Here is a 25,902-nt window from a genome sequence, read left to right on the forward strand (position 1 = left end):
TCAATTCATTCCAAAAGGAGTGGTTGAGTATTGTTGTCAATGACAGAAACACAGATATAGGACACCTGACTGCTCTAGGTTAAAGTAGGCATTAATGTAGATACATGGGCAGGACTGAAATTAACATAATTAAGATTTTTTAAGTTGTAATTTACAAAAAGTGATGCATGAATTAGCTGTTTTTCCTTTGCACTTATCCTTTTTTCTGTTATAAAGGAAATGGTTCTTTCATAAGCAATTGGCTATGCAAAGAGATGGTGATAGACTTGCAGTGGTTTCATGAAGGCATAAACGGAGAAGCAGCTGAGTGCCTACTCAAAGAAGGTACTCTAGTTTCCTAATCATAAAATTCACATAAAGATGGGGGAGAAAGACTAACTCTAGGAATGCACAAATTTGATGCTTTGATAATATGATGCTTTTAAATACAATGTTCAAGGAATGGAAAATAAGGTGCAGCTGATTAATAACCAAATACTGGTGTTTTCCACTTATCACTATTGAAAATGTATTGTAGACTGGAATTACAGGAGGTAGAATTGAACATTTTATTTGCAATATATATATATATATATATATATATATATATATATATATATATATATATATATATATATATATATATATATATATATATATATATATATATATATATATATATATATATATATATATATTTCAGTAAAGTACAAATTATATTTGTACTTTACAACCCTTGCCCCGAGGGCTGGGCTGATTTGTTATCCTCAAAGTAATAATTCCCAGAACTTTCAAATACATTAAACCAAATGGCTAACTCAAAATTTTGATTGGAAATGATTGGGGAAATAATGGGCGTGGAGGGGGGGGGGGGGAGCATTTGCCCTCTGATTACTTTCTAATAATAAAAAAAGCATTAGTCCTCTGAATTTCCAATCGAATAGGCCCTTTTGAAGCTTGTACGACAAAATTTCAATAAAAACCGTATATGCCCCAAGGGCATAACTTACAACCCTTGTCCTGATGGCTATGGGGGGAGGGTTGTCATCCTCAAAGACACAATTTTCAGACGTTTCAACTACGTTGAACAAAATGGCCATATCAAAATGTTGATTGGAAATGTTTGGGGAAATGATGGGCGGGGGGGGGGGATTCTCCCTCCGATTACTTTCTATTATTAAAAAGGCCAATAGTCCTCTGAATTTTCAATCGAATGAGCCCTTTTTGAAGTTTTTATGACATTATTTTCTATGAAAGACCTTATATGCCCCCAGGGCATAACTTACAACCTTAGCCCTGAGGGCTGTGGGGGGGGGTTTCATACTCAAAGACATAATTTATAACCCTTTAACTACGCTTAAATGGCTTTATCAAAATGTTGATCAGGAAATGATGTGGGAAATGATGGGCCTGAGGGGGGCATTCGTCCTCTGATCGCTTTTGACTATTAATAAGGGCACTAGCTTTCTCAATTCCAAATAGAATGAGCCTTTTTTTGAAGTTTCTACAACAAGGCTTTCTATAATAACCTTATATGCCCCCAGGGCATAACTCACAACCTTTGCCTTGGGAGCTGTCGGGGGTTTGTCATCCGCAAAGACATAATTTCCCGACCTTTCACTATGTTGAACAAAATGGTTATCTGAAAATTTTGGTTGAATGTGTTTGGGGGAAATGGTGGGCCTGAGAGGGGGGTTAGTTGCCCTCCAATCACTTTCAACTATTAAAAGGGCACTAGCCCTTTCAATTTAAAATCGAGTGAGCCCTTTTTGAAGTTTCTACGACAACGCTTTCTATAAAAACAGTATATTGCCCCCAGGGCATAACTTACAGCCCTTGCCCTGACGGCTGTAGGGGGAGTGTCCTCCTCAAAGACATAATTTCCTTATTTTTCAACTATGTTGAACAAAATGGCTATCTCAAAATTTTGATTTGATGTGTTTGGGGAAAGGGTGGACGTGGAAGGGTTGTTTGTTGCCTTCTAATCACTTTCGGCTATTAAAAAGGGCACAATCCCTTCCAATTTCCTATTGATGGAGCCCTTTTCGAATTTTCTACGACAACTCCTTCGATACGAAGTGCCCTTTTCTAAAAGCAACAAAGAAAGAAACCAAAAAATAAATAATACATTGTGCCAACATCGTTATTTACTTAGGCAGCGCTGTTTTGCTACCTATGATATTGAACATTCACCATAACATATCCTTTCAAGCAATTAAAAAAGATGAGTAATCAGAATTTTTTTGTATGATTTTTTTTTCTGTTGTGGAGTCAATGCAAGGAAACCTACCAGACCCATAGAATAAAAATTTTTTCGAGACTTTAGGCAACACAAACGGTGCTAAGGAAAAAGCCTTATGAGAGAAAGTCTTAAGACACTAATATTTAATTCATGACTTTAAATATTTTCAATTAATTTCTAATAGTTTAATAGTTAAGACGGACGTTTTCTGAATAAAGCAAAAAACGTAAGTATCAGAAAGATATGGTGAAGGGAAGGAATCTAAAGATTACCTTTGCGTACATATCTCACATGAAACGATACTTACCGTACCTCACCCATTGTAAATGATATATAAGTTAATAAGTATTTTAATGCATTTATCTATTGCTTCCAATTTGTTTAGTTATTAATTAATAAAACATTTTCCACAAAATAAGTTTTTCAAAGAAAAGTAAAGAACTCCATTAAACAAAAAATGAGCAAAAAATATAAATGTTTTTACTTTCATGATTTTAATAAATCAAATAATATTAACATTTTGATTACTAAATATCAGTATATTTATATTAAACTGACAATCCACATTTATTTGTATTTTTTTTCAGTAAAGTGCAAATTATGTTCTGGCCTTGAGAAGGCATAGGGGTTTTAAGCCCACCTTATGTTAATTTCTGCTCGTTTTGAGTTTACTCGATTATTTATTGTAATTTCTGTCCGTTTTGGGTTTCATTTATTTATCGATGCTGATTTGTGGTAGTTTCACGCTTGGTAGATTATTTATTTTTATTTTTGCTCATTTTTTGTTTAATGGAGTTCTTTACTTTTCATTGAAAAACTTATTTTGTGGAAAAAGTTTTTTAATTAATTTCGGTTTGTTTTTTATTGACATAGCCTTTTCAGGGAAAAATAAAACAATTCTTTAAATCTTTTTGGTTTGTTTTAGACTTTATATTTTTGCCTGCTATTTGTATGCTGGAGAAAAATTTTCAGCTATTTTTAACAACATACACCGTTTTAAAAATCTGGACACAAATAGTAGTATTTAATTTAGTTTCAAACCTTCTCTAGTTGACCTTAAATGGAAAACTTGATACCATTCGCAAAAAAATCTGTTTACTTTCTTTGATAGCTTGGATACACTTACGCAGCTTTGATTTGATTAAATTTTAAGAGCAGAAGTAGCCCCGAAAGTTTGAACATAATACTCTCAGACGTTCTTGGGATACTGCTGAGATGCCTTATAGGGAATTAGCATTAACACAGTGCATTTTGATTTAATCTTAAGGAAATATTTAGTTTTTAAACATAAAGGCAAATGGGTGGGTGGGCGTGGGAGGGTATTAGTTTCCCTTCTATCGCTTTCGACTTTTAAAAAGGGTATCATCCCTTTCTATTTCCAATCGAATGAGCCCTGTTCGAAGTTCCTACGACAACTCCTTCGATACGAAGTGCCCTGGTCTAAACAACAACAACAACAACAAAAAATAATACATTATACCCACATTGATCTTTACTATTAAAATGTCAAGCCTTCCAATCTCTTTCGACCATTAAAAAAGGCACTATGCCGTCCAATTTCCAATTGAATAAGCCCTTTTTGAGTTGCTACGATAACGCTTTTTATAAACACCTCATATGGACCCGGGGAATAAATTACAACCCTTACCCTAAGGGCTGTGAGGGTGGCTGTCATCCTCTAAGACCTAATTTCCAGAACGTTCAGCTACGCTAAACAAAACGGCTATCTCAAAATTTTGATTGGATGTGTTTGGGAAAATGGTGGGCGTGAGAGGTCGTTGGTTGCTTTCCAATCACTTCCAACAATTAAAAAGGCACTAGCCCCTTCAATTTTCAATCAAATGAGCCCTTTTGAAGTTTCTACGACAACGCTTTGAATAAAAACCTTATATGCCCTCAGGGCATAACTTACAACCCTTGCCCTGAGGGCTGGGTTGTCATTCTCAAAGGCCTAATTTCCAGAGCTTTCTGCTACGTTGAACAAAATGGCTATCTGAAAATTTTGATTGGATGTGCTTGGGGGAATGGTGGGCGGAAGAGGGGATTAGTTACCCTCCAATCACTTTCGACTATTAAAAATGGCACTGACCCTCTCAATTTCGAATTGAATGAGCCCCTTTTGAAGTTTTTACGACAACTCTATCTATAAAAACCTTATATGTGCCCAGGACATAACTTACAACCGTTGGCATGGGGGCTCTTGGGGATTTGTCTTCCTTAAATATATAATTTCCAGAACTTTCAACTACGTTGAACAAAATGGCTATCTCTAAACTTAGATTGAATGTGGTTGGGGAAATGTTGGGCGTGAGAGGGGGGTTAATTACTTTCCACCACTTTCGACTATTAAAAAGGGCACTAGCCCTCTCAATTTCCAATCAAATGAGCCCTTTTTGAAATTTGTACTACAACTTTCTATATAAACCTTATATGCCCCCAGGGCACAACTTACAACCCTTGCACTGAAGGCTCTGATGGGGTTATCATCCTAAAAGACCTAATTTCCAGAAAGGTTGACCAGAACTATGTTGAACCGAATTAATATCTTGAAATTTTGGTTTGAAAGGTTGGTGGACATAGTGGGCGTGAGAGGGGATTTAATTGTGCTTCAATCACTTTTGACTATTAAAAGGGCACTAGCCCTTTCAATTTTCAATTGAATGAGCACTTTTTGAAGTTTGTACAACATGGCTTTCTATAAAAACCATAACTTATCACCCTTGCCCTGAGGGCAGTTGGGGGAGGGGTTGTCATACTTAAAGACCTAATCTCCAGAACTTTCAACTACGTTTAATAATACGTTTAATATAAAAATTTTGATCGGATGTGTTTGGGGAAAAGGTGGGCGTGAGAGGGGGTTAGTTGCCCTCAAATCACTTTCGAGTATTAAAAAGGGCACTAGCCCTTTGAATTTCCAATCGAATGAGCCCCTTTTCAAGCTTCTGCTACAAAGATTTCAATAAAAACTTATATGCCCCCAAGGGTATACATTATAACCCTTGCCCTGAAGACTTTGGGGGGAGTGTTCTAATCAAAGGTACAATTTCCTGAACTTTAAACTGCATGGATCAAAATATCTATCTTAAAATTTTGATTGGATTTTTTTGGGGCAATGGTGGGCGTGTTAGGGGGGTCAATTGCCATCCAATTACTTTTGACTATTAAAAAGGGCACTAGCCAATTCAATTTCCTATCGAATGAGTCCTTTTTGAAGTTTCTTTGACAAAGCGTTCTATAAAAACCTTATATGCCACAAGGGCATAACTTACAACCCCTGCCCTGAGGGCTGTGGGGGGAGGGGGCTGTCCTCCTCAAAGACCTATTTTCCAGAACTTCCTACTACGTTGAACAAAATGGCTATCTTAAAATTTTGATTGGATGTGTTTGCGAAAAGATGGCCGTGAGAGGGGGGTTAGCTGCCCTCCAATCACTTTTGACTATTAAAAAGGGAAATAGCTCTCTCAATTTCAAATCGAACGTGCCTTTTTTTGAATTCTCTATGACCACACATTCTATAAAACCTTATATATCCCTAGGGCATAACTTACAACCCTTGCCCTGAGGGCTGTGGGGGAGTGTCCTCCTCAAAAACATAATTTCTATCTTGAAATCAACTACGCTGAACAACATGGCTATCTAAAAATTTTGATTGGATGTGCTTGGGGAAAAGGTGGGCGTGAGAGGGGGGTTAGTTGCCCTCAAATCACTTTCGACTATTAAAAAGAGCATTAGACCTTTAAATTTCCAATCGAATGAGCCCCTTTTCAAGTTTCTACGACAAAGATTTCAATAAAAACTTATATGCCACCAGGGAATAACTTATAACCCTTGCCCTGAAGACCGTGGGGGGGGGGTGGTGGTGTCCTGCTCAAAGGTATAATTTCCTGAACTTTAAACTGCGTGGAACAAAATGGCTATCTCAAAATTTTGATTGGATGTGTTTTGGGAAATGGTGAGCGTGGAAGGGGTATTAGTTGCCTTCCAATCACTTTCGACTATTAAAAAGGGCACTAGCCATTTCAATTTCCAATCGAATGGCCCTTTTTGAAGTTTCTATGACAACGTTTTCTATAAAAACCTTGTATGCCCCTCGGGCACTACTTACAACCCCTGCCCTGTGGGCTGTGGGGGGGGGGTTGTCATCCTCAAAGACATAATTTTCAAATATTTTATCTACACTGAACCAAATGGCTATCATAAAATTGTTGGTGGATGTGTTTGGGGGAACGATGCGTATGAGAGGGGGGTCTGGTTCCCTCCATTCACTTTTAACTATCAGAAACGACATATGCTCTTTGAATTTCTAGTCGAATGAGCCTTTTTTGAAATTTCTACGACAACGCTTTCTATAAAAACCTTACATGCCCCAAGGACATAACTTACAACCCTGCCCCTGAGGGCTGTGAGGGAGTGTCCTCCTCAAAAACATATTTTCTATCTGAAAATCAACTACGCTGAACAAAATGGCTATCTCACAATTTTGATTGGATGTGTTTTGGGAAATGGTGGGCATGGAAGGGGTCTTCCAATCACTTTCAACTATTAAAAAGGGCACAAGCCGCTCCAATTTCAAATTGAATGAACCCTTTTCAAAGTTTCTATGACAACATCTTCGATACGAAGTACCCTGGTCTAAAGGAAAAAAAATATGTGCTAGCATTGTTCCTATGGATCCCAAGGGCATAACTTAAAACCCTTGCCCTGATGGTTGTGGGGGAGTGACCTCCTCAAAATATATTTTCTATCTTGAAATAAACTATGCTGAACAAAATGGCTATCTCAAAATTTCGATTGGAAGTGTTTTGGGAAATGGTGTGCGTGGAAGGGGTGTTAGATTCCTTCCAATCACTTTCGACTATTAAAAAGGGCACAAGCCACTCCAATTTCCAATTGAATGAGCCCTTTTCGAAGTTTCTATGACAACTTCTTCGATACGAAGTGCCCTGGTCTAAAGGAAAAAAATAATTAATAATACATTGTGCAAACATCGTTCGTATATGCCCCCAGGGCATAACTTAAAACCCTTGCCCTGAGGGTTGTGGGGGAGTGTCCACCTCAAAAACATATTGTCTATCTGGAAATCAACTACGCTGAAAAAAATGGCTATCTCAAAATTTTGATTGGATGTGTTTGGGGAAATGGTGGGCGTGGAAGGGGTGTTAGTTGCCTTACAATCACTTTTGACTATTAAAAAGGGCACTAGCCATTCTAATTTCTAACCGAATGAGCCCTTTTTGAAGTTTCTACGACAACTCCTTCGATACGAAGTGCCATGGTATGGAAGAAGAAGAAAAAAAAAAAATATATTTTGCCAACGTCGTTCTTTACTTAGGCAGCGCGATTGCGCTGCTTATGATTAACTTTGGATTGTTTTTAAGTTATATATGGCTATTCTATTTAGGCAAGAAAGCACAAACAACTGCGACAGGTCTTTTTTTCTTGATGTACAACTCTATAAATTGACTGGTGGAAGCATAGGACAACACAAAAATTGTCTATTATTGCCATCTGACAATTTTTTTTTTTAATTCACTGATGATTATTTGGGTTTATTTTTTTTTTACCAATTGCGGCCTGACGCAACGATGCTTATATTGCTTATGTTTGTTCAGTACTTGGGAGTTTAAAAAGTTTAAAAAGTAAAATTTCTTACGTACTTGTAGTGGCAGTGTGTAATTGAGGTTTTGTTTCTCGTCTTTGTAATTTGTTGGATGTGTTTTTTTTGTTTTTTGTTTTTGTGTGTGTGTGTTTTTTGTTCTTTTTTACTGATACTCCATCTTTTGTACCTTTTTTTGACGGGTAATAAATAAATAATAATAATAGACTGACAGTCGGAAATTTTAGAGGGCCAACCGAAACTATTGGGAGTGATTTTTGGGGGATAAAAACGGAATGTCAGTATGACAAAGGCTGGGAGATGAGCGCATAGATAGTGTCATGCACCATTGATCACAGACCGGAGGCATGAAAGATTTTTCAGGAAGGGTGTCAGAAATGCGAAAAGACCTGTCTTAAGTCACGTTTTCTGGCGCAGGGATGTCTGAACAATCTTTGGAGGATCCCCAAGATTCTGGCCTTCTTTTTTTTTTAACTCAACGCAAAAGTTAGTATTCTCACAACCCAACATCCAAATCTTTAATGGGTAGGTTTTTTTTTATGTGGGAGTCTAGCGCTGAAAAAGGTCCTTTTTTTTTAGCCATAATACCTAGCTTTCTCTTTTTTAGGATGCTTTTTTTTTAGTGTGGGATGGGGCTAGTAGACTGGGCATAAGGGTGAGAATTGGCCCTGGATATTCTCCCGGCTCCATATTAATAGATATACCTAGAAACTTAACACAGTCTCCTAAGTTATTTTAGGTATTTTTGTGCCGTCTAATTTTTGGTTTCTATATTTTGAAAGCTAATTTTTCTGTAGGTGGTGGTGAAGAAGGCTTGTTTCTTGTTCGAAGAAGTCAAACAGCTTCTGGAGATTTTGTTTTATCAGTAGTAGGTGAAGAGAAAGTACTTCATTACCAGATTCAAAGACATGGAGTAGATGCTTTCTTTTCTATTGGTAATAATCTTTCCTTTTTTCCATCTCAACAGATGTTTTATGATCTATAGTGGTTTTGGTTGGTTTTTACCCTGAAAATTAAATCGCAAAAAAAAGTGAAGATTCAGTTAAGAAACAGTCAAATCTCCTTGAAAGTTCAGCATATTTTCGTTTTTCTGGTGTTAGGCCTAGGTGCACCCTTGGTTATCCGTGAGAAACGGTAATATTTGCAAGACTGATTGGCTTCAAAAAATGACTAGTCTATTAGGATAAGGTAAGAAAGGTAAAGTATGCAGCATTAGGCTCTATAGTCCAAACGGGCGGTGCTAATTTCCTTGTCATTATCCTTCTGTTAGGAAACGCAATGGGACGTGGGGGAAGGGGTTTGGAACCTGCCATCCAATACTTTCGCACGCCCTTCCTGTTTAGCTTCCCCAGATTTCTCCAGGTACCCATTTAGATATGGGTCTACTCTGGCTAAGCTTATAGGGTTGCGCCACTGACCCTTGTCCCAAACTAGATAATCAGCAACACCAAGAGTCAACACCCATCCCTGAAAGACATAGTATTGCAATTTCATTGTGCTAACCCCTCGGCTAGGACAACTAGGGCGGAAATTAGACTTTTTCGGAATGGGTGTCGCAATAAATCTTGAAACACAGAAAAAGTACTATATTTGATTGCCCGAAATCTATATTTTATCCTGATTATCTATATTTTTTAGCCCTATTCATTATAAAATTGAAAACTTCCTATATGAGTTAAATAATAATTACAATGGGTCAAGATAAGGACGGACTCGGCCCAATAGTAATCAAAAGTTAAAGCGAACAGAAGTTATTCCATTTGTTATTGGGGCTACTCCTTCCTTAATCCTTGTTCTTTATGCTAAAGTTTGACGTTTTGTCACAGTTTTCTAAGAAAGACTGTTAAGATACAAGGCTTATTGAATTTGAAGGATAAGTATTTTTAAATATTCTTAAGTTTCTAGTGTAAAGAGCGAGAGTTGAAGAAGCAGCTGCCCCCCTAACATACGGAATAGTTTCTGTTCGTTATAAGTTTTTTTTTGTATTTAACTTTTAATCATCTTCCAAATCATGCCCAGAGCTAACCGGATATGGTGTGGGTCACCAGGGTGCTTTCAGTTTAAAGACTTTTTTTGTTTAATATCAGAAAAGGATTTATATAATTTTAGACCTTGGACAAGATGTGCTCGATACAATCGTTACCGGAGACCTGCCTGGTTCTGGCAAAAATAAAAACCGAATCAAGCAAACCATGAATAGGTTATTTTGTAGGCCTTTTTTTGACCACTTTCAAATATGCAGTTACTTCCAAATTTTTAGAGTATATGCACTTCCGATGACAGTGTAATAATGCAACATCGAAATTCTCCCATCTTTTGTTCTCCCCCTTGTATAAATAAAATAGCATAAACAGGTGATTGGACATAACAAAAAGCACAAAACGAACTCTATTATGCAAGACTTGATAACGTAGCGGTAAGAACACTTGCCTGTGGCCGTGGTAACTTTGGTTTGAATCTAAAATAAGATAAATTTTTGTCTTAGAGTGAATACTTTTTAGTCTTAGAGAGGACTAAAAAATTGAAAATAATGAAATATTTTTTTCTAAACCCATTTTAAAAATAGACTAAAAAGTTGAATTTTTTTTGTTGGGAATCTATGAACATAAGTGAAAACAAGAGGTACGCATTGGGTTTCACATAGCTTGATCTTTTCAACTCCTTTTCCTCAACTTACCGACTTTTCATTTATGCTTTTGTAACTTAGATCAGTTGGATATGATGTGTTTCTCGAAAAAAATAAATTATATTATACTTTTTCGTCTTTAGTCCTAGTATTTTATACTTTGAAACGAATTTAATCTTTTTCGGTAAACACTGTGTGAAAGCTCGATATTTTACTATTAAATGTATGTAAACTAAGTTATTATATGTATTATTCGATATTTGAAGGGTGTTATTGATTATTACAGTGTTGCTACCAGTTATTTTTAAGCAGTTTCTACTATAAACCTCAAATTTATCCGTATAGTCTCTCATCCTCATATTCACCGACGACAGTTACGGTTATTGCTACTATCTTAGGCTCGATTTGCTTAAGATATGTCGTCAAGCGTAGAAAAGAAACGTTCTTGATGAACTGTTCTAATACAAGTTGATTAAACATCTCTTTTAGTTTTATCGTATTAGCTGTAACAGCTGCAGTATCGCGATCGGTAATTTCTAACCACTTTTTACACCTCATTTGTATCCGCATGCTCTTTAAACGTCGTACTTATCGGCATACGGGGGTCACAGGATTTAGTAAGGTAGCTATTTTTTTATAGGCTGTATCTTCCAAAAATAGTAAGTTTTGGATTTAAAAACTCACGAAATTGTCTTTGGTTCGTGCCAAAAATTGCATCTAGAGCTCTACCAGTAAGCAAAGGTATCTAACACAAAGCTTTCTTCCCATCCATAAAGCGTTGCAGTTGTTTTCAAACACGGTTAAGCAACAATTAGTGTCGTCGTCTTCGTTCATTTTCTGAAGAGTCAGACCTTAATTTTTAGAGATTTTTTTTGAGAAGCTCATGCTTCGCTTGTGCATGTTTTATTGAAGTTCCTGATCCCGCAAAAAATCTAGCAGTTCTCTGCTTGTCTCGAACTTCAGGAAATTGCAGGCTTATGGCTCTTTGGTTAGGCAGCGCTAAAGGGCTGCGTCTGATTTGGGTACCAGTTTAGGCAGTTCAATTTTTAATTCATTTTTCAGAGGAAGGGAACATTGTTCACGGGTTGGATACTCTAGTAGAACTGTGTTACGTCGAATGGGCCCGTTATGGTGTAGCAACTCGACTGGTTAATTTTGTCAGGGGCACTGATCCACCCCCGGAATCGAGACAACAAGGAAAAGTGAACCTTTTGCATCGTGCTGTTAAAGAAGGTAAGAAGCTTTAATTTGAAACTTTATTGGCTATAAATTGACTGCGTTAAAAAAAGAAGAGTTATAAAACCTTCCACAGTTTCTCCCCTGTCAAAACTTGTTAATTTTTCGTTGAATCATGGTGAAAAAATGGAGGTCGTAGTCCAAGAAAGAGTGATCCCAGCAATGGCCCAGCTATTTATCGGCCAATTTGCCCGTTGTCTGTATTCAGCAAAGTTTTGAAAAGGCAGGGCTTTCTCGTCCTGTGCTTTTCTAGATTGTTAAGCTTATTTTGTCATTTTCAGTTCCGTATCTGAATGAAGCACCTAGCCGAGATACGGATCTGTAAACCTTATGATTGGCGTTCATAACCTTATATTAGCGTTCTAGGCTCAATTGTAAAGGCTGACTTTTAACTTCTTTTAATCTAGTTAAGAAATAGGCGAAGTTTTTTTCCTGTGTGTTATCAGAGGTGGAAGGAAAGAGCCCCGTGTCTTCAATGTATTTTTCTCTGTTTGTTTTTTACCCGACCACTTCGTATGGAAGGGCTGGCCACTGAAAGAGAAGTTTTAATGAAGGTCCTATCATTGTATGGAATACTCGAATAACATTTCGCCATATTGATTTCAGTGTAGTAGACTGTTCAAAGCCAAAGCTGCATAGTCCTGGGAAACATTTGTTGATCAGCAAATTATAATTTTGTACAGTTCGTTCAAGTACTCTGTGATAATTATCCTGCACAAAGTGCCCGTGATGCATTAAGAACATTGAACAGATTTTCTGAAGTTAAACAAGTAGTTTTTGCACTAAGACCTCACCACACATTGTAGCGGTGCAAAAAGGATCCCTCTTTAGTCTGATATGGGGAAAGAAGACCTTCCCGTCTGATTTGAAGATATCAGTAATAAACCCAGTCTTAAAAAGGGGGAGGAATGTAATAGTCCTAACTGCTGAAGGATATCACTCATGTGTATGACTACCAAAGTAGTAGCTATGGGTTTTCTCAAAGTTTCGTGACAACAAGGGATGTGCGGACAAGTGAAGACCACTGTGGATTTCGAAGAGGGTGAGGGTACACTGACCAGATCTTCATTCTTCGACTTGTGACCCTCTTGTCACGATCCAGGAACTGCCCAAGCAATGCTAAATAAAACGGTGCATTTCTCTCAGCTGCCGAATGTGAAGATCAAAACTAAAATCATGGACCTAAATAAGCAGTCGGATTATCAGCTTGGGCTTTGCGGACTAGAATTGGGAAAAGCCGGTGGCTTCACCAAGCTTGGCTAACTAATAAACTCTCGCTGAGACTGTGACCTTGATGTACAGACAAGAAACAACAAAGCCGAAGCCATATTTTCACAGCGCCGCCCTCGGCATGAAGCATATTTTCAACAGCAGGAACTCGGCATGAAGACGAAAATGTGTTCTTATAAAACTGGTTGTTATGCGTGTTCTCTTGTATGTAATTTAAACTTGGCCATTGAAGACTTGTTGTCTCCGTGATTGATCACAACGATCTGCATATTGGTGTGTGTGTGTCAATTCCGGACGACAGAAGGGTATACCAAGACTCGTGGTTATCTGTCGTGACTTTTTTCAGCATGAAAATGATTGTAGTGTTCATTCGCTCTTATAAACTGCTACTGTGTCTTGCAAAGTAGTAAAGAAGGGTAGCAACTATCTTTTTCGTCTGGACTGACTTTACAGTGTAAGCTTACAGCCTATTTGAATAGTTTAAGTTCAAACAATAACATGGACAATATCTGAAATGGCTCGAAGATCCGTTATTTGGGAAACAACTTACAATAACTAATTAGTTATAAAACTGGTCATATCCATACTAAACTATGCCTGAAAATAAATAGATAAGGAATAAGAAATCAACTCACCAATAGTTACCACGAATACAGCGATCTTCCCATCATCCGACAATCAATGTCAGATTGAAATTTCCTCTACGTCATCGATGAACGAACGAAAAACATCCAACAAATAAATAAAATCATGCAACATATAACTAAAACTTATTTAATATGTACTCTTGTAATTTTTTTTCGTATATTTCTTAAAGAAGTCAAGTTTTGGGGACTGCTGGATCTCAGCCAGAATCGAGTTAAAAGCACGCCCCACAGTCATGGCCGGACCGAAGTCTAAATGAACTGAGAGAGTATCCCTAATCATTACATTGTCCCAGTTAAGTACTGTATACGGATTTATTTCCCTCACTAGCTGAAATAGTCCAGAAAAACAACATGGGAGCTTTCCGTGAAAGTTTTGATATACCAGCGAAGATACAGATATAATATAATATCCTTCAACTTCAGGAGATCAGCAGGAGTGTATGTAGTTAACTGTAGGACTCTAGCCGCTTTCTCTTGAAGCTGGTCAACAGATGCAAGTAAAGATGGGAATGTAGACATCCAAATATGCCAACATTAACACATTTAAGGGTAAATTTTTAGACAGAGGATAGGAAAATGAAATACTTACTTTAGTTTTTGGATGATTCCAAGTCAAGGGAAATGTTTAACTCTTATTACCTAAATATGCCACTTAAACGATAGGTTTTCGTCCAAAAGCATTCCCAGAACTCACATATATTGATCCGGCGGATGACTTATGGAGCCTCTTTGTGTACGAAGTTCAGTTATTACGGGGCAGCTCTTACCTCTACGAGAAAAAATAAGAAAGTATGACTTATTTACATAAGTATTTTCGAAGACCACACTGCCTTTCAATTACGTATAAATAACTAACATTCGAAGCTAATAGATTTATGTCGAACCAATTAAATATCTTCTCGGTCATTGTTTGGAGCTTGAATGTAAAGGATCATTCATCTGGAGCCGCGGCACCTAGAGTACAGTCATCTGCGAATGTCACCAATTCTCCCTGTTTATCAAATGCAGGCGTTGACAACGCAGTCTGAGAGTAACTTTTCTGAAACAATCTGCGGCAGACATTGGTAATTGGGGTGCTAAAAAGGCGGTAGAGGGTGTTGACATATATGAGGAAGAGGGGTGACCCAAGAATTGAACCTTGGGGTACTCCATATTCAACTGGGACTTGTTCGTCTGCAGCTTCAGCTGCAACAAATGTGCCAGTGAGATATGACGAAAACCGTGTCAAAGCTACCCCACGTATACCATGATGAAAAACTTACCAATGAGGATCTCGTGTGTAAAACTGTCAAAAGGTTTCTTCACATCAAGTAAAATGGCTGCAGGAATGACAATAGAATGTAGAGATTATCGTATAAACTATTGCTTGCATATTCTGTTGAATACTTTCCACTAAATCCAAACTATTGCTGACGGAATCTTTTTTACTTCTAGAAAGCTCACCAGATGTTTGAGGATTGGCCTCTCAAACATCTTAGAGAACACAGACAGAAGAGAGATCGGCCTGTAGTTCCCAGGATCCTCACGATCACCTCCTTTAAAGAGAGCTATCACTATAAGAAACTTTAGATACTGGCCGATTCTTTCAAAGGATTTGAAACCGGTTCGAAGCTTTCTAGTGGAAATCGATCTTGTTTTTTTATTCACGTCTTTATTGACATTTCTGACAAGTCCCCCAATGAGCAATCATGTCTTGAAATATTCCTGACCAGTCTTTGAAAGTCTTTGACCACCGCTGTCTACGAAAGACCCTGAAGATCTGACATTCAGATTAGGATTTTAAATGTTGATTAAGCCCACCGCAATGATTGCCAAACAGAGAAAACTATGTTGGCCTCACAATGTCCTGGGAAGAACCAGTGGATCGTATCATCACGAAAATGTTTGTGGCTGATCCTTTACCAGATTCACGTAGGCCACCAGATGGTCAAGAAAAGAATTAGTGGGAAAATGTCAGAAACAACCTTGACCCTATTGGTGAATTTTGACGGTTTGGCCACAGATGGGAAAGCAGCTGGTTTTGGTCTGACGAAGAACTGGAACAAGATCATGACAGATGGGAGTCAGCCTTGCAGTCTTCTGGATGCTGGGTGAGGTGTTCGCGTCTGGTCCCGCTATAAGCACAAACACAAGTAAAAATTAAAGCAATTTGTCGTCACAATAAAAAATGATACATGATTGGTACTGGCCTAAACTTGACAGCTTGCCGGCAGAAGTGCATAAAATAACTTGTTTCTTTGAGAGCCTTTACTTGGGGGGATGGGGTCGACAAAATAGCTGAAAAGGTTAATTTGTTTACACTAGGGTTGTTTTCGTCATTACTTTTTACCTTTAAGCTTACCGTGGATAATAGTTACCGTCCCTTAACTAAAGTCAAGTGATGATGAATTGCAGTTGTTTCCGCATCCATGAGCCTTTTATTGTGTTCAAAATTCCCGCAGATTTGTTTTTGCAACGAAATTTTATTATTTAAGTTTAATCAAAATAATAGTTACCATTCCTGAATCAGCTTTAAATGACGAATCTTCCTCACTTAATATTTTTTTTTAAATGTGTTTTAAATTTTAGGTTATTATGAGCTAGAGTTTGCTCTTTACTAGGTTGCCCCTACCGTTATTTATTTTGAACTAGACACCCTTAACGTGACCATATCCACAAATGACCTTTGTTGCTGGAGGTTTTGTAAAGAATTTTGTAAGTAAAAACCCAGCAGCTCCAATTTTTTACATGTTTTCCAATATTTTCGATTTTTATAAATGACAGTTCAATAGGGAAAATCCTTTGTATTAGACAGTGAGCCACAACAAAATAATCTCTGGATATTTCGGTCACATATACAGTGGCCATCATCATCAGATAAACTTTCTCTGCTGTTTGTCTGTTTATCTGCTGATGACGGCCACTGTATATGTGACTGAAATATCCAGAGAATTATTTTGTTGTGGTTCACTGTCTAAAAAAAGTATTTCCCTGTTGAACTGTTATTTATACGTCATGGAAAGGCAGTGTAATCTTCGAAAATATTTTTAATTTTGATTTTATTATATTTTAGACATTTAACGCCAGGGAAAGTAAGTAAGAATCTTTATCCTTATTTCAGAAGTTCTCTGATTAATTCATTTTGAAAGTGAACTTGAAGACATTTCAGGGAATCAAGTCTGGCATCATACCCTGGACGAAACATACATGTTTCAAATCATATTGGGCAGCCGGCGTTTACCCCCCGGAAAATACCCCGTTCCCCCGCAGAAAATACTCCCACGGAAAATTCCCCCCCCCCCCGGAAAATATCCCCCCCGCGGCTGGTTGGTCTCCATTCACTTTCGACTTATAAAAACGGAGTAACTCTCGATTTCTGACGTAATGAACACCCTTCGAGGTTCCTGCGACCATGAGGAGGATGCTGGGATAAGGAAGGGGTAGTCCTCCTCCTATACGGAGTAAATTCTGCTCATTTTGGGGCCTAATGTTACTCTTCATTTTCATAATAACAGCGCAGACCAGAAATATTCCAAGAAATCAAGAGGGATTCAATATCAGTTTGAAATTTTAGATGTTTTTTTTTAAGTTTTATTTTACCCCTACACCTGAAAGAAATACCCCCCTCCCCAAACAAAAGTCCTGGATACTGCCCTGGGGATTATACATTAATTTCTAACTCCACCCTCTCCTCGTCCCTCCCTTAGAACTAATTCTGTATTGGAACACAAAAAACTTTAAAAAACGCATCAGAAATGTGAAATTGGTATTTAATACCTCTTAATTTCAGGGAATATCTCTGGTCTTTACAGTTATTATGAAAGTAAAGAGTAACATTTAACCCAAAAATGAGCAGAACTTATTCCATATAGGAGTGGAACTGCACCTTCCTAATCCCCACCTCCGCCTCATGGTTTTAGAAATTTTGGAGGATGCTCATTCGATCAGAAACTGAAAGTTTCAGTTCTTTTTTTATTAGTAAAAAGTGATTGGAGACCAACCAACCACAGGTTTTCTCCCCGGGGGGGGGGTATTTTGGTGAGAGGGTATTTTACGGGGGGACGCCTAGTCCCATTATATTCTATGTCAAGATGCAGTTTTTGTCAAAAATTCCATTTTATTTTGATGTTATATTTTGTTCATTACAAAAGATACTAGATATAGCAAATTTGTTTTCGCAGTAAATCTTTACGATTAATAATAGTCGAAATAGTAGTTGTCATTCTAGAATCAGCTCCAAATGGCGGTTCATACTCACTTGACACTTTTTTAAACGCGTTTTTAAATTGTTCCTAACAATGGGTTAGGGCTTGTCTTGACTAGGTTTCGCCTAAGGGACAACCGTGATAATTTATACATAAAAAAGCTATCAGCTTATTCTAGCTGGAACCTTAGTAAAGAGCGATTTTAAAGCTATCGGAGAAAAAGACCCATCAGTGACATACAGGCTGAAATAAGATCTGGTTCACTTTTTATTTCTATCTGCCGCCATTTCCGAGAGTTAACATAGAAATAACACCAAAAAGTTTAGCTTTTTGTAAAAAAAAGTGCGATTTATTTTTTTTCTATCAAGACGAATTTATAAAAAGTATGTATATTAAAAAATAAAGTAATAAATACGTTAGCTTTTAAATGAGTTCTTAAATAACTCCCTACAATGTTTGAATCCCCCCTTGCATCGCTAAAAAAGAAAGAAAAAAAGCAACAAAAATATGCAAAACAAAAGCTAAAATGCAATTTTCTTCAGTTTTTGCGATTGAAGGATTAAAAATCCCTAGATAGCTGTTTCTACCATGCTCCAATAATGGATCCCAATGGTATACTTTTTATTTCGATCTGCCATCTTTTTATAAAGTTCTGTTTGGAAAATCCCACAAATTTTGTTTTTGTCATTACTGCCTAGTTTTGAGCTTAACATGGATACTAATTAGTATTCCTGAATCAGTGTCAAATGGTGAATATTTTATATTTCAAAATTTACTAGAAACATGTTTTTTAATTTTAAGTTACTATAACCTTTTGTTCGCTCTTCGCTAGGTTGCAGCTGATGATGCAACCATGATAATAAAAGAATTACTGTTGATCCAGTTTTCCGTTCACTCTCGGAAGTTAATTATGGTGGTCACTCAAGCATCAGTTTTATGACTAGTGCTATTTTCATTTTACCCTTGGTTCTTCTGGGAGAAGTGAATCTGAAGTTCATTAAAATTCAGTAGACTTGGTTGAGCTAGTACTTTTATCTGTTGATGCTAATTATTTTGAAGAATTTATTTTTTCACGTGTATCACACGTTTCTCGTCCGTAATCTAAAACCCACCTGTTAAATGGCTCTGCTATTAAACCTTCGGATAGCTATGTTCGACTGATAAGCATCCTTCTTTAATTAGTACTTGTTTATAAGCACCACATTGGTCTGATTAAAATGAAGGTGTGCAGGGGCTCTGGTATTCTAAGAAAGCTTAAACAAATCTACTTGGTGGGAGCCAGGTACTCTAATTACCTGTTTTTCCCAAAATCCCGTGATTTTTATTAATCCCTCCCCCCGCCCAATAATCTTCTCGCTACAGCGTGTGTTGAAGCCTTGTAGACCTTTGGAAGGAGGCCATCTTCTCCATATGACTTGTTGTTTTTCAGGAGTTAATCGCGTTCAGTTCTCGCGTCCAATCACCAGCGATAAAAAAAAAATCTTGATGAAAAGATAGGAGAGGTCTAGCCTACGGTCTTTTCGGTATTTTCGGCCTACGGTCTAGTTCGGTCTTTTACGCGCTTGCTGAACTCCTCCTGTTGTTTGTGCTTCCACTCTGGCTTAAGTTTGTTACGCTTGAGTAGGCCATCCCACTGAAGATCCACTAGCCCGCCTTGCCTAGCAATCGCCGCTTTAACTCTGTTTGAAAAATCAATTGAAGTTTCTCCTTCGTCTTGAGTCATAGGAGGAAGATACCAAACGTCGCAGACTATGGCCCAACTAGTCATTATTGAATATAAATGTTGAATCATGGTGCATCGGGCACTGTTCCAAAAGGGGTCAGCAAATCGGGCATCGTACTTGATTGCAATCGGATAAATCGTCCCACCAGCTTCAAAACTTCCTTTTTTAAACTGCATTACAGATGTGTTGTTTATGCATGTTCCTTCCGGGAAAATTAAGATTGGAAACTCACCAGGTTTCGCCAAATGTTCTTTTATCCTTTTCGTAACTGCCGCCCTTTCCTTGGCTTCTGAACGATCAAACCACACATGAGAAGATGCTCGCGATAATCCACGTTGCATAAATCCGAGAAGACCTTTGCTATAACTTTGGCCGTAAAGACTGTAGGACTGATCTGTGGCTAAAATTACAACGTCTATTATTGAAGTATGGTTTGCAACACATATACCCTGGGAAGTAGGTTTGTGTGTTCTATTATGAAAAGTGATGGTTCCCCCTAGGGAAAGGCTAAGGATTCGGAATATTGGACATAGCATCTGGTTGTACGCCAAACTCTTTAGTTTACAGTCAGGGAAACATCCAATTATTCCCGTACTGATAACCATAAATGATACCCCGATAATACCAATCAAAAGTCTATATGGAAACAAAATAAAGTGTCGTAAGAAAAATCCAAATAACCAGATGAAACTCAGGCGGATGCTAATAAATTCATATCGATTTGTTCTTGTTAGAAAGTTCCATGACCTTAATTCGGCAGCTTCGAAACGCTGTGTAACTTCGTCCTCAACAATTGCTTCCATTCCAGATTTGACATAGTCTAAAATATCTCCTAGCTGAAAAGCCACGTTGACACTTTGTCCCATGTGGTTTTCGGCGTTATCCCCTCCCTTTTGTCTGTTTCGTTTTGGGTCTGGGTTTAGGACTAAATCATCCTTGTCTATTAATTTGGGGGACCCACATCCTAGGCTGACTTCACCATTCGAAGGCTGTTCATATTCGTTTATTTTCCTGCTAGCTCCGGATTTTTTTTCCCTTTCGATTTTTCGTCGACCAAACTCAAACACCCACAATAGGGACTTTGTGTAAATTTTTCGAAATAGTGTATTCTCATCGAAACATGTAACAAGAATCGAGACAGATATCCAAATGGAGTACATGTGGAGTATGTCCAAACAATTGTGGAGATTTTGTATAACAAACCAAGTACTGAGAATGGAGATAAATATGCGCACGTAGTATGAGATTAAAATAGCTGTAGCAGTGTTAATTACTGAATCAATATATTTCCAGCAATTCTTTGTCAAAGTCATAACGCATTATGACATCTTATTTCACACGTTAATTAGGTTAGTATTAAAAGAATCCTAGTTTTTTGGACTTGATCAATAATTTTTAATGACTAATTCTGTTGATTGAGTTTCGTTGACTACTTTTTTCTCAATTTGCCAACAATCATTCTTCTATTCTTAAATTTTCTTTTTTATTTGTCTAAGCTTTAAATTTGATATTTGCATGCTCTACAACGCTACGCTAATGACATCATAGCAAAAGTTGTGAGTGATCCCATGATAAAGAAGAATTGAGTCCATTGTGCATGTCGATCTAGGTGGAATTACAGTATCCCTTCGATATATCTCGGGGTTATATCCCTGAAAACTACTATGAACACCGGGGCTGACACGCATGAAAGATTTGTCTCATTGGGAGAAAGACAGGTGGGGGTAATTTTATGATAGTAATCAGCCCCCTTAACACTATGGCCTTTAGGAGGTTTAGAGGGTGGTATTCTTACTCCTATTTGTGGCAATTTCTGTTCGTTTTAACTTTTACTTTATCATTCATTTTAATTTTTGGTTAGTTTCAGAACTCATTTGTTCATCAGTAGCAGAATTTTGAGTCTTTATGCTTAATGTGATTATCTGTTTTAGTTTCTGTTTGTTTTGGGTTTCATTTATTATTTGATTGTAATTTCTGTTCGTATTAAATTTGGGTTATTATATGGCTATTTATACTCATCTTGGGTTTTATCTCTTGAGGTTTGGTTTAGAAAAACCTCTTTTTTGCAAATTTTTCTCATCTTGGGTTGTATCTCTTGACGTTTTTTTTTAGAAAAACCTCTTTTTTTGCAAATTTTTCTTTAAATTTGCAAAACATGAGTATTTATCTTTATACGTGAGTATTTATATTCATCTTGGGTTTTATCTTTTGACGTTTGTTTTAGAAAAACCCTTTTTTGTAAATTTTTCTTTAAATTAACAATAGCAAAAAGATTTTTTATTTGAAAGTAAAGGAAAATTAGGGAAGAAATCATAAAATGTAAGAAACTATTCCTTTTCGAATAAAAGGAATGAGCAACTTTACAACTTAAAAAATAAAATGAGTGGAAATTATCCTAAACCGTAGTAGGGGTGCAGTCCTCCTCAATCTCCGTTCGAAATTGCTCTCTAGGGCTATAATGAAAGAAAGGTTGATGTGGGTAGGGCACGTTGTGCGGATGAAGGATTACAGATTGCCGAAGATTGTTCTTTTCGCCAACCGTCTAGGGCTAAACGGAAAGCAGTTCGTCCTCATCTGGAGTGGGAGGACGTCATAAAGAAAGATTTAAAGGAAATAGGAACTTCGTGGGAAGGTGGAAAAAGGGAGGCTTTGAATAGATTGGGATGGAGGAGGAGCGTGCTTAGGTGTTGTCCTCAGGTGACTTGGTGCTGCGGTGAGTTGTTAGTAGTAGTAGTAGTAGTAGTAGTAGTAGTTTAAATATGCACACGTTTTTTCCTATGTTCCACGAATTAGTTCTCTCCTGAAACAAACTCCTGTGCACAGGAGTGGATACAGAATTGATGTTAATTTTTTTTTTTTGGGGGGGGGGAGTACCAACGAAACTTGGTCTTGTCATTGGTATTTTTCGCCCTTTCACCGCTGTAATTTGTGCAGCTTTTGACCTTCTGGAGGGGGGTGTCATGTGCTCCCTAAAACCATCCTCTGGATTCGCCCCTGCCTGTGCATTTATCTGTTTACTCTGGTAAAATAAGGGCTGCAAACATGTTACTTTTCTTATATGTTACGCTTGGCGATTGCAGTCTATTACTAGTATCATTGCTGTTTTTATTACTAAATAAACCCAGTGCATTCTTTTAAATCAATTATGACCACTTGTTTTTTTAAAAACCTGCGTTTATTATTTACTTTGAGAAGAATGTGTTTTGCATTCCAAATGCCATATCTGTCGTGTGAGATCATTTATGAATCATACATATAACTTTTCTTCCTCTCTGAGCATTTCTCGTGATACCCGTTTACGCTTATTGTTTTGATTATAGTCTTAACAGAGCATTGAATATTTTCTACTGATAGCCAAATATACGTATCTCCTCAGTTCTTTCTTTGTTTTTTTATTAGGTAGTTTGAAGATTGTGACTGAGTTAATTCGTAGCAAATATCGTGGAATGGATGGTAAAAATAGTGAAGGTCAGGTTGCAGTTCATGTTGCGACTCAACTTGGGAAACTGGACATCCTAAAACAGTTGTTGGATGGAAATGCGGCTATTAATGTTCGAGATTCGTTCGGCTACACTCCCCTGCATGTGAGTTTTTTTTTATTCTTAGAACGTTTTTAAACGATCTGTTTTATTAAGTATGTCTCTGTTGCTTGTAGGTCTTCATCAGCATGTGAGTATATGCCGTGGATTGGCACGAGCAGGGGGTAACAAAGGGAACATAGCATCCATGCCTCTGTTTATATGGGTGGGTCCAAAGGGGGGGGGGGGTAGCCGGGGCACTTTCCCATGCTTCCACTTTTTCTGAGCTTTCGGGGATTTCCCTGAAAATCTCGCAAAAACGGAGTGGCAAAAACGGTTGGCCCTAGTGATGCCAAAGCTTTAAATCCGGCCCTGGCGGTATGCATATTCCAGCGAAAACGAGTATTTCCTATTGCAATTTTTCCATTAATGATTCGTATATGGGTACACTGTGCGTTTTGTAACAAGTTCAAGATCATAGAGGGACGCTTTACATTTCTTATCTCATAGTAGTTTATTGAGTTCCTGTAGAAGTGACGTCAAACAGAAAACGTAGAAAGTGAGTAAAAATCTTTTAAACAACTAAGAATTTATCAACCAAATGAAACTTTCTTTTTTAACGAGTAGGCTAATAATTAAGAATGACGATTAAACATTTTCAAATTGTTTTTACATAAAAACTGAACGCTATTGAAATTTAATTTAAAATTATTATTGAAAAAAAATCAAATTTAAATAGTTAATTGAAAAATAATTTAAATTGAATTCAAGGATTAAACACTGTAAAAAGGAGGTAAAATCATACTACATGACAATTACTACTGACTTCGTATTGGAATCTCAGAGGAAATATATGGCAAATACTAACATTTTTAGGATATATTTGAGTCTGAAATAAGCGACGAGTTAGTTCAGGCCATGGAGCCTTTGTGGGGATTTGTAGATTGTTATGTAATTATTTTACTGATATATGGAAAATAAATCTATCTATCTATCTATCTATTCCACTTGCCCATTACCCCTGTCTATTTGCCTGAATTACTCTTCATAACTTTGTGAGGATACAGAGTCTGTATTTTAGACGGATGCAAGGCTAGGCTCATCAAAAAATTTATTGCTCATTTTGGGCCTTTACCCACATAGACTAAGAATTTTCATCATTCCCTAAAATGGTACATTGGAAGTAATCATGACCAATTTTACAAACTGACATTAAGATTTCATCTCCTTGCTGTGCTCACATGTGATATACTATCGCTCGACTTTTACAATGAATCTTACATACCTAAATGCTAAATTGAAATTTTTTTAAGTTTATGATATTTCGAGTTATGACAGGATGAGCAAAATCATAAAACAGTCAACAGGGTGGGGGGGCATGTTTTCGCAATACCTTACACTACTTTTTCCATTTTTACGGGAGACGGGTCATACATATCGGTTTTCAACATGCTTGAGCCGTGTTTTCAGGCTCAGCGGGTTCTAGTTTCAAGTTTCTAGTTTTTCGTCTAGTCTCAGCGGGTTCGAAGTTTCAACTCTGTGTTTTCCTCGAAAACCCGCTTTGTGAAAACGCTTGATACACTAGACGAAAACAACCCATGATCGAACCCGCTGAGCTGTGAACAACCCGTCTTCGAACACGGGTTGTTCTCGTCTAGTATATCAAGCGTTTTAAAAAATCAGGGTGTTGAGGAAAACACGGGGTTGAAACTTCGAACCTGCTGAAACTAGACGAAAAACTAGAAACTTGAAACTAGACGAGAACAACCCGTGTTCGAACCCGCTGAGCCTGAAAACGCGGCTCTGGTTAAGATATGTTAAGCATAAATTCTTTTTCTATTTAAGAATTATTTTACTATTTCGCTGCTACCTAGGGCTAGATAATGACATACTTAGGGGTAGGCCTACACATTCCTTCTTTAGGGAGCACTGGCGGCTAACCTCAGAATTACAAATGGTAAATTTTTTTTTTCAAATGCATCTATCTGAAGTCTTAAGCACTCAAAACTTGAGATAAATTGATACAGGAATTGAAAAAAGTCAAGGCTTGAAGTACAAAACTTGATTAATGTGAGTTTTCAGTAAATTTTAACGTAGATCGGAAATTTATTTCATGTTTTTAATTTAAGGGGGGGGGGCGTTTTGTAAAAATACTTTTCATTCATATTCAACTGATTGAAGCGTTCAGACGTTCATAGTCGATCTTAAAGAATTGTGACATAAAGTTAGACTTAAGCGTAAAGAGTGAGTTATTGAGAAGCGGTAATTTTCCCTCCATATAAAGTTTTGGCATATATCTCCATAACAAGCACTATATGTAAAAAATGGGTTCATTACAGAAATTACATCTATTTCCCAAGGGACTGTGGGGTGTCATATCATCCCCAAAGTTGTGTAACTGTTGGACCTTTAAATTATGCTGAATCAAATGGCTATGTTAAAATTTTTATGTCTTTGGTGGAAAAAATATGGGTGGGAAAGGGGGACTGGCTGCCCTCCAATCTTTTTGGTAACTTAAAAAGGGCACTAAAACTTTCAATTTCTTTCCGGATGAGCCCTATCCTGATCTTCGAGGATCGTTAGTTTGATATGATTCCCTTGGTAAAAAAAACAAAACAACAACAACAACAAACAAACACGCATCTGTGATTTTTATTTTGTCTTATTTATGAAATGCCATTAATTTGGTATCATTTCGGGTTGTCCTCTAGCCACATTTCATACTAATTAAAAATATTTACAACGTTTTTATACAATTTATGACATCAGTGCAATATTGTCATATATCTTCTTGGGAATCACTGGGTTAGACTCATTGCTCTTTACTTCTTCTTTGATATTTTTTACTTTACTTTTATTCTTTACTTTAGTTATTTTTATGTTTACACATAATTTATTT

The 25,902-nt window shown here is 37.2% G+C and overlaps 2 protein-coding genes across 3 annotated transcripts in view; one reads left to right on the top strand and one right to left on the bottom strand.

Annotated features, from left to right (window-relative positions):
* Shark (SH2 ankyrin repeat kinase) overlaps positions 1-25,902 on the top strand; it is a 130,498-nt gene that overhangs the window by 19,388 nt on the left and 85,208 nt on the right. Inside the window, exons 2-5 of one of the 2 annotated variants that reach the window (XM_089098685.1) lie at positions 217-324; positions 8,636-8,773; positions 11,527-11,697; positions 22,885-23,069. In XM_089098685.1, the coding sequence (XP_088954811.1) occupies positions 255-324; positions 8,636-8,773; positions 11,527-11,697; positions 22,885-23,069 (564 nt within the window). In that variant the 5' untranslated portion in view covers positions 217-254. Of the gene's footprint in view, positions 1-216; positions 325-8,635; positions 8,774-11,526; positions 11,698-22,884; positions 23,070-25,902 lie in introns of those variants that run through there. The other variant, XM_089098686.1, reaches the window with a different exon arrangement.
* Positions 19,296-20,798, bottom strand: Gpat4 (Glycerol-3-phosphate acyltransferase 4). Its single transcript, XM_089099442.1, has one exon. The coding sequence runs from the start codon at positions 20,796-20,798 to the stop codon at positions 19,296-19,298; it is 1,503 nt and encodes a 500-aa protein (XP_088955568.1).

The sequence above is a fragment of the Artemia sp. Qi Xiang Cuo genome, chromosome 13 (genome assembly GCF_049724085.1).
Source record: "Artemia sp. Qi Xiang Cuo chromosome 13, ASM4972408v1, whole genome shotgun sequence".
Lineage (NCBI taxonomy): Eukaryota > Metazoa > Arthropoda > Branchiopoda > Anostraca > Artemiidae > Artemia > Artemia sp. Qi Xiang Cuo.

What these genes read in the sequence shown, in the direction of transcription:
- Gpat4 (XM_089099442.1), bottom strand. Translation starts at nt 20,798, where the DNA reads ATGACTTTGACAAAGAATTGCTGGAAATATATTGATTCAGTAATTAAC.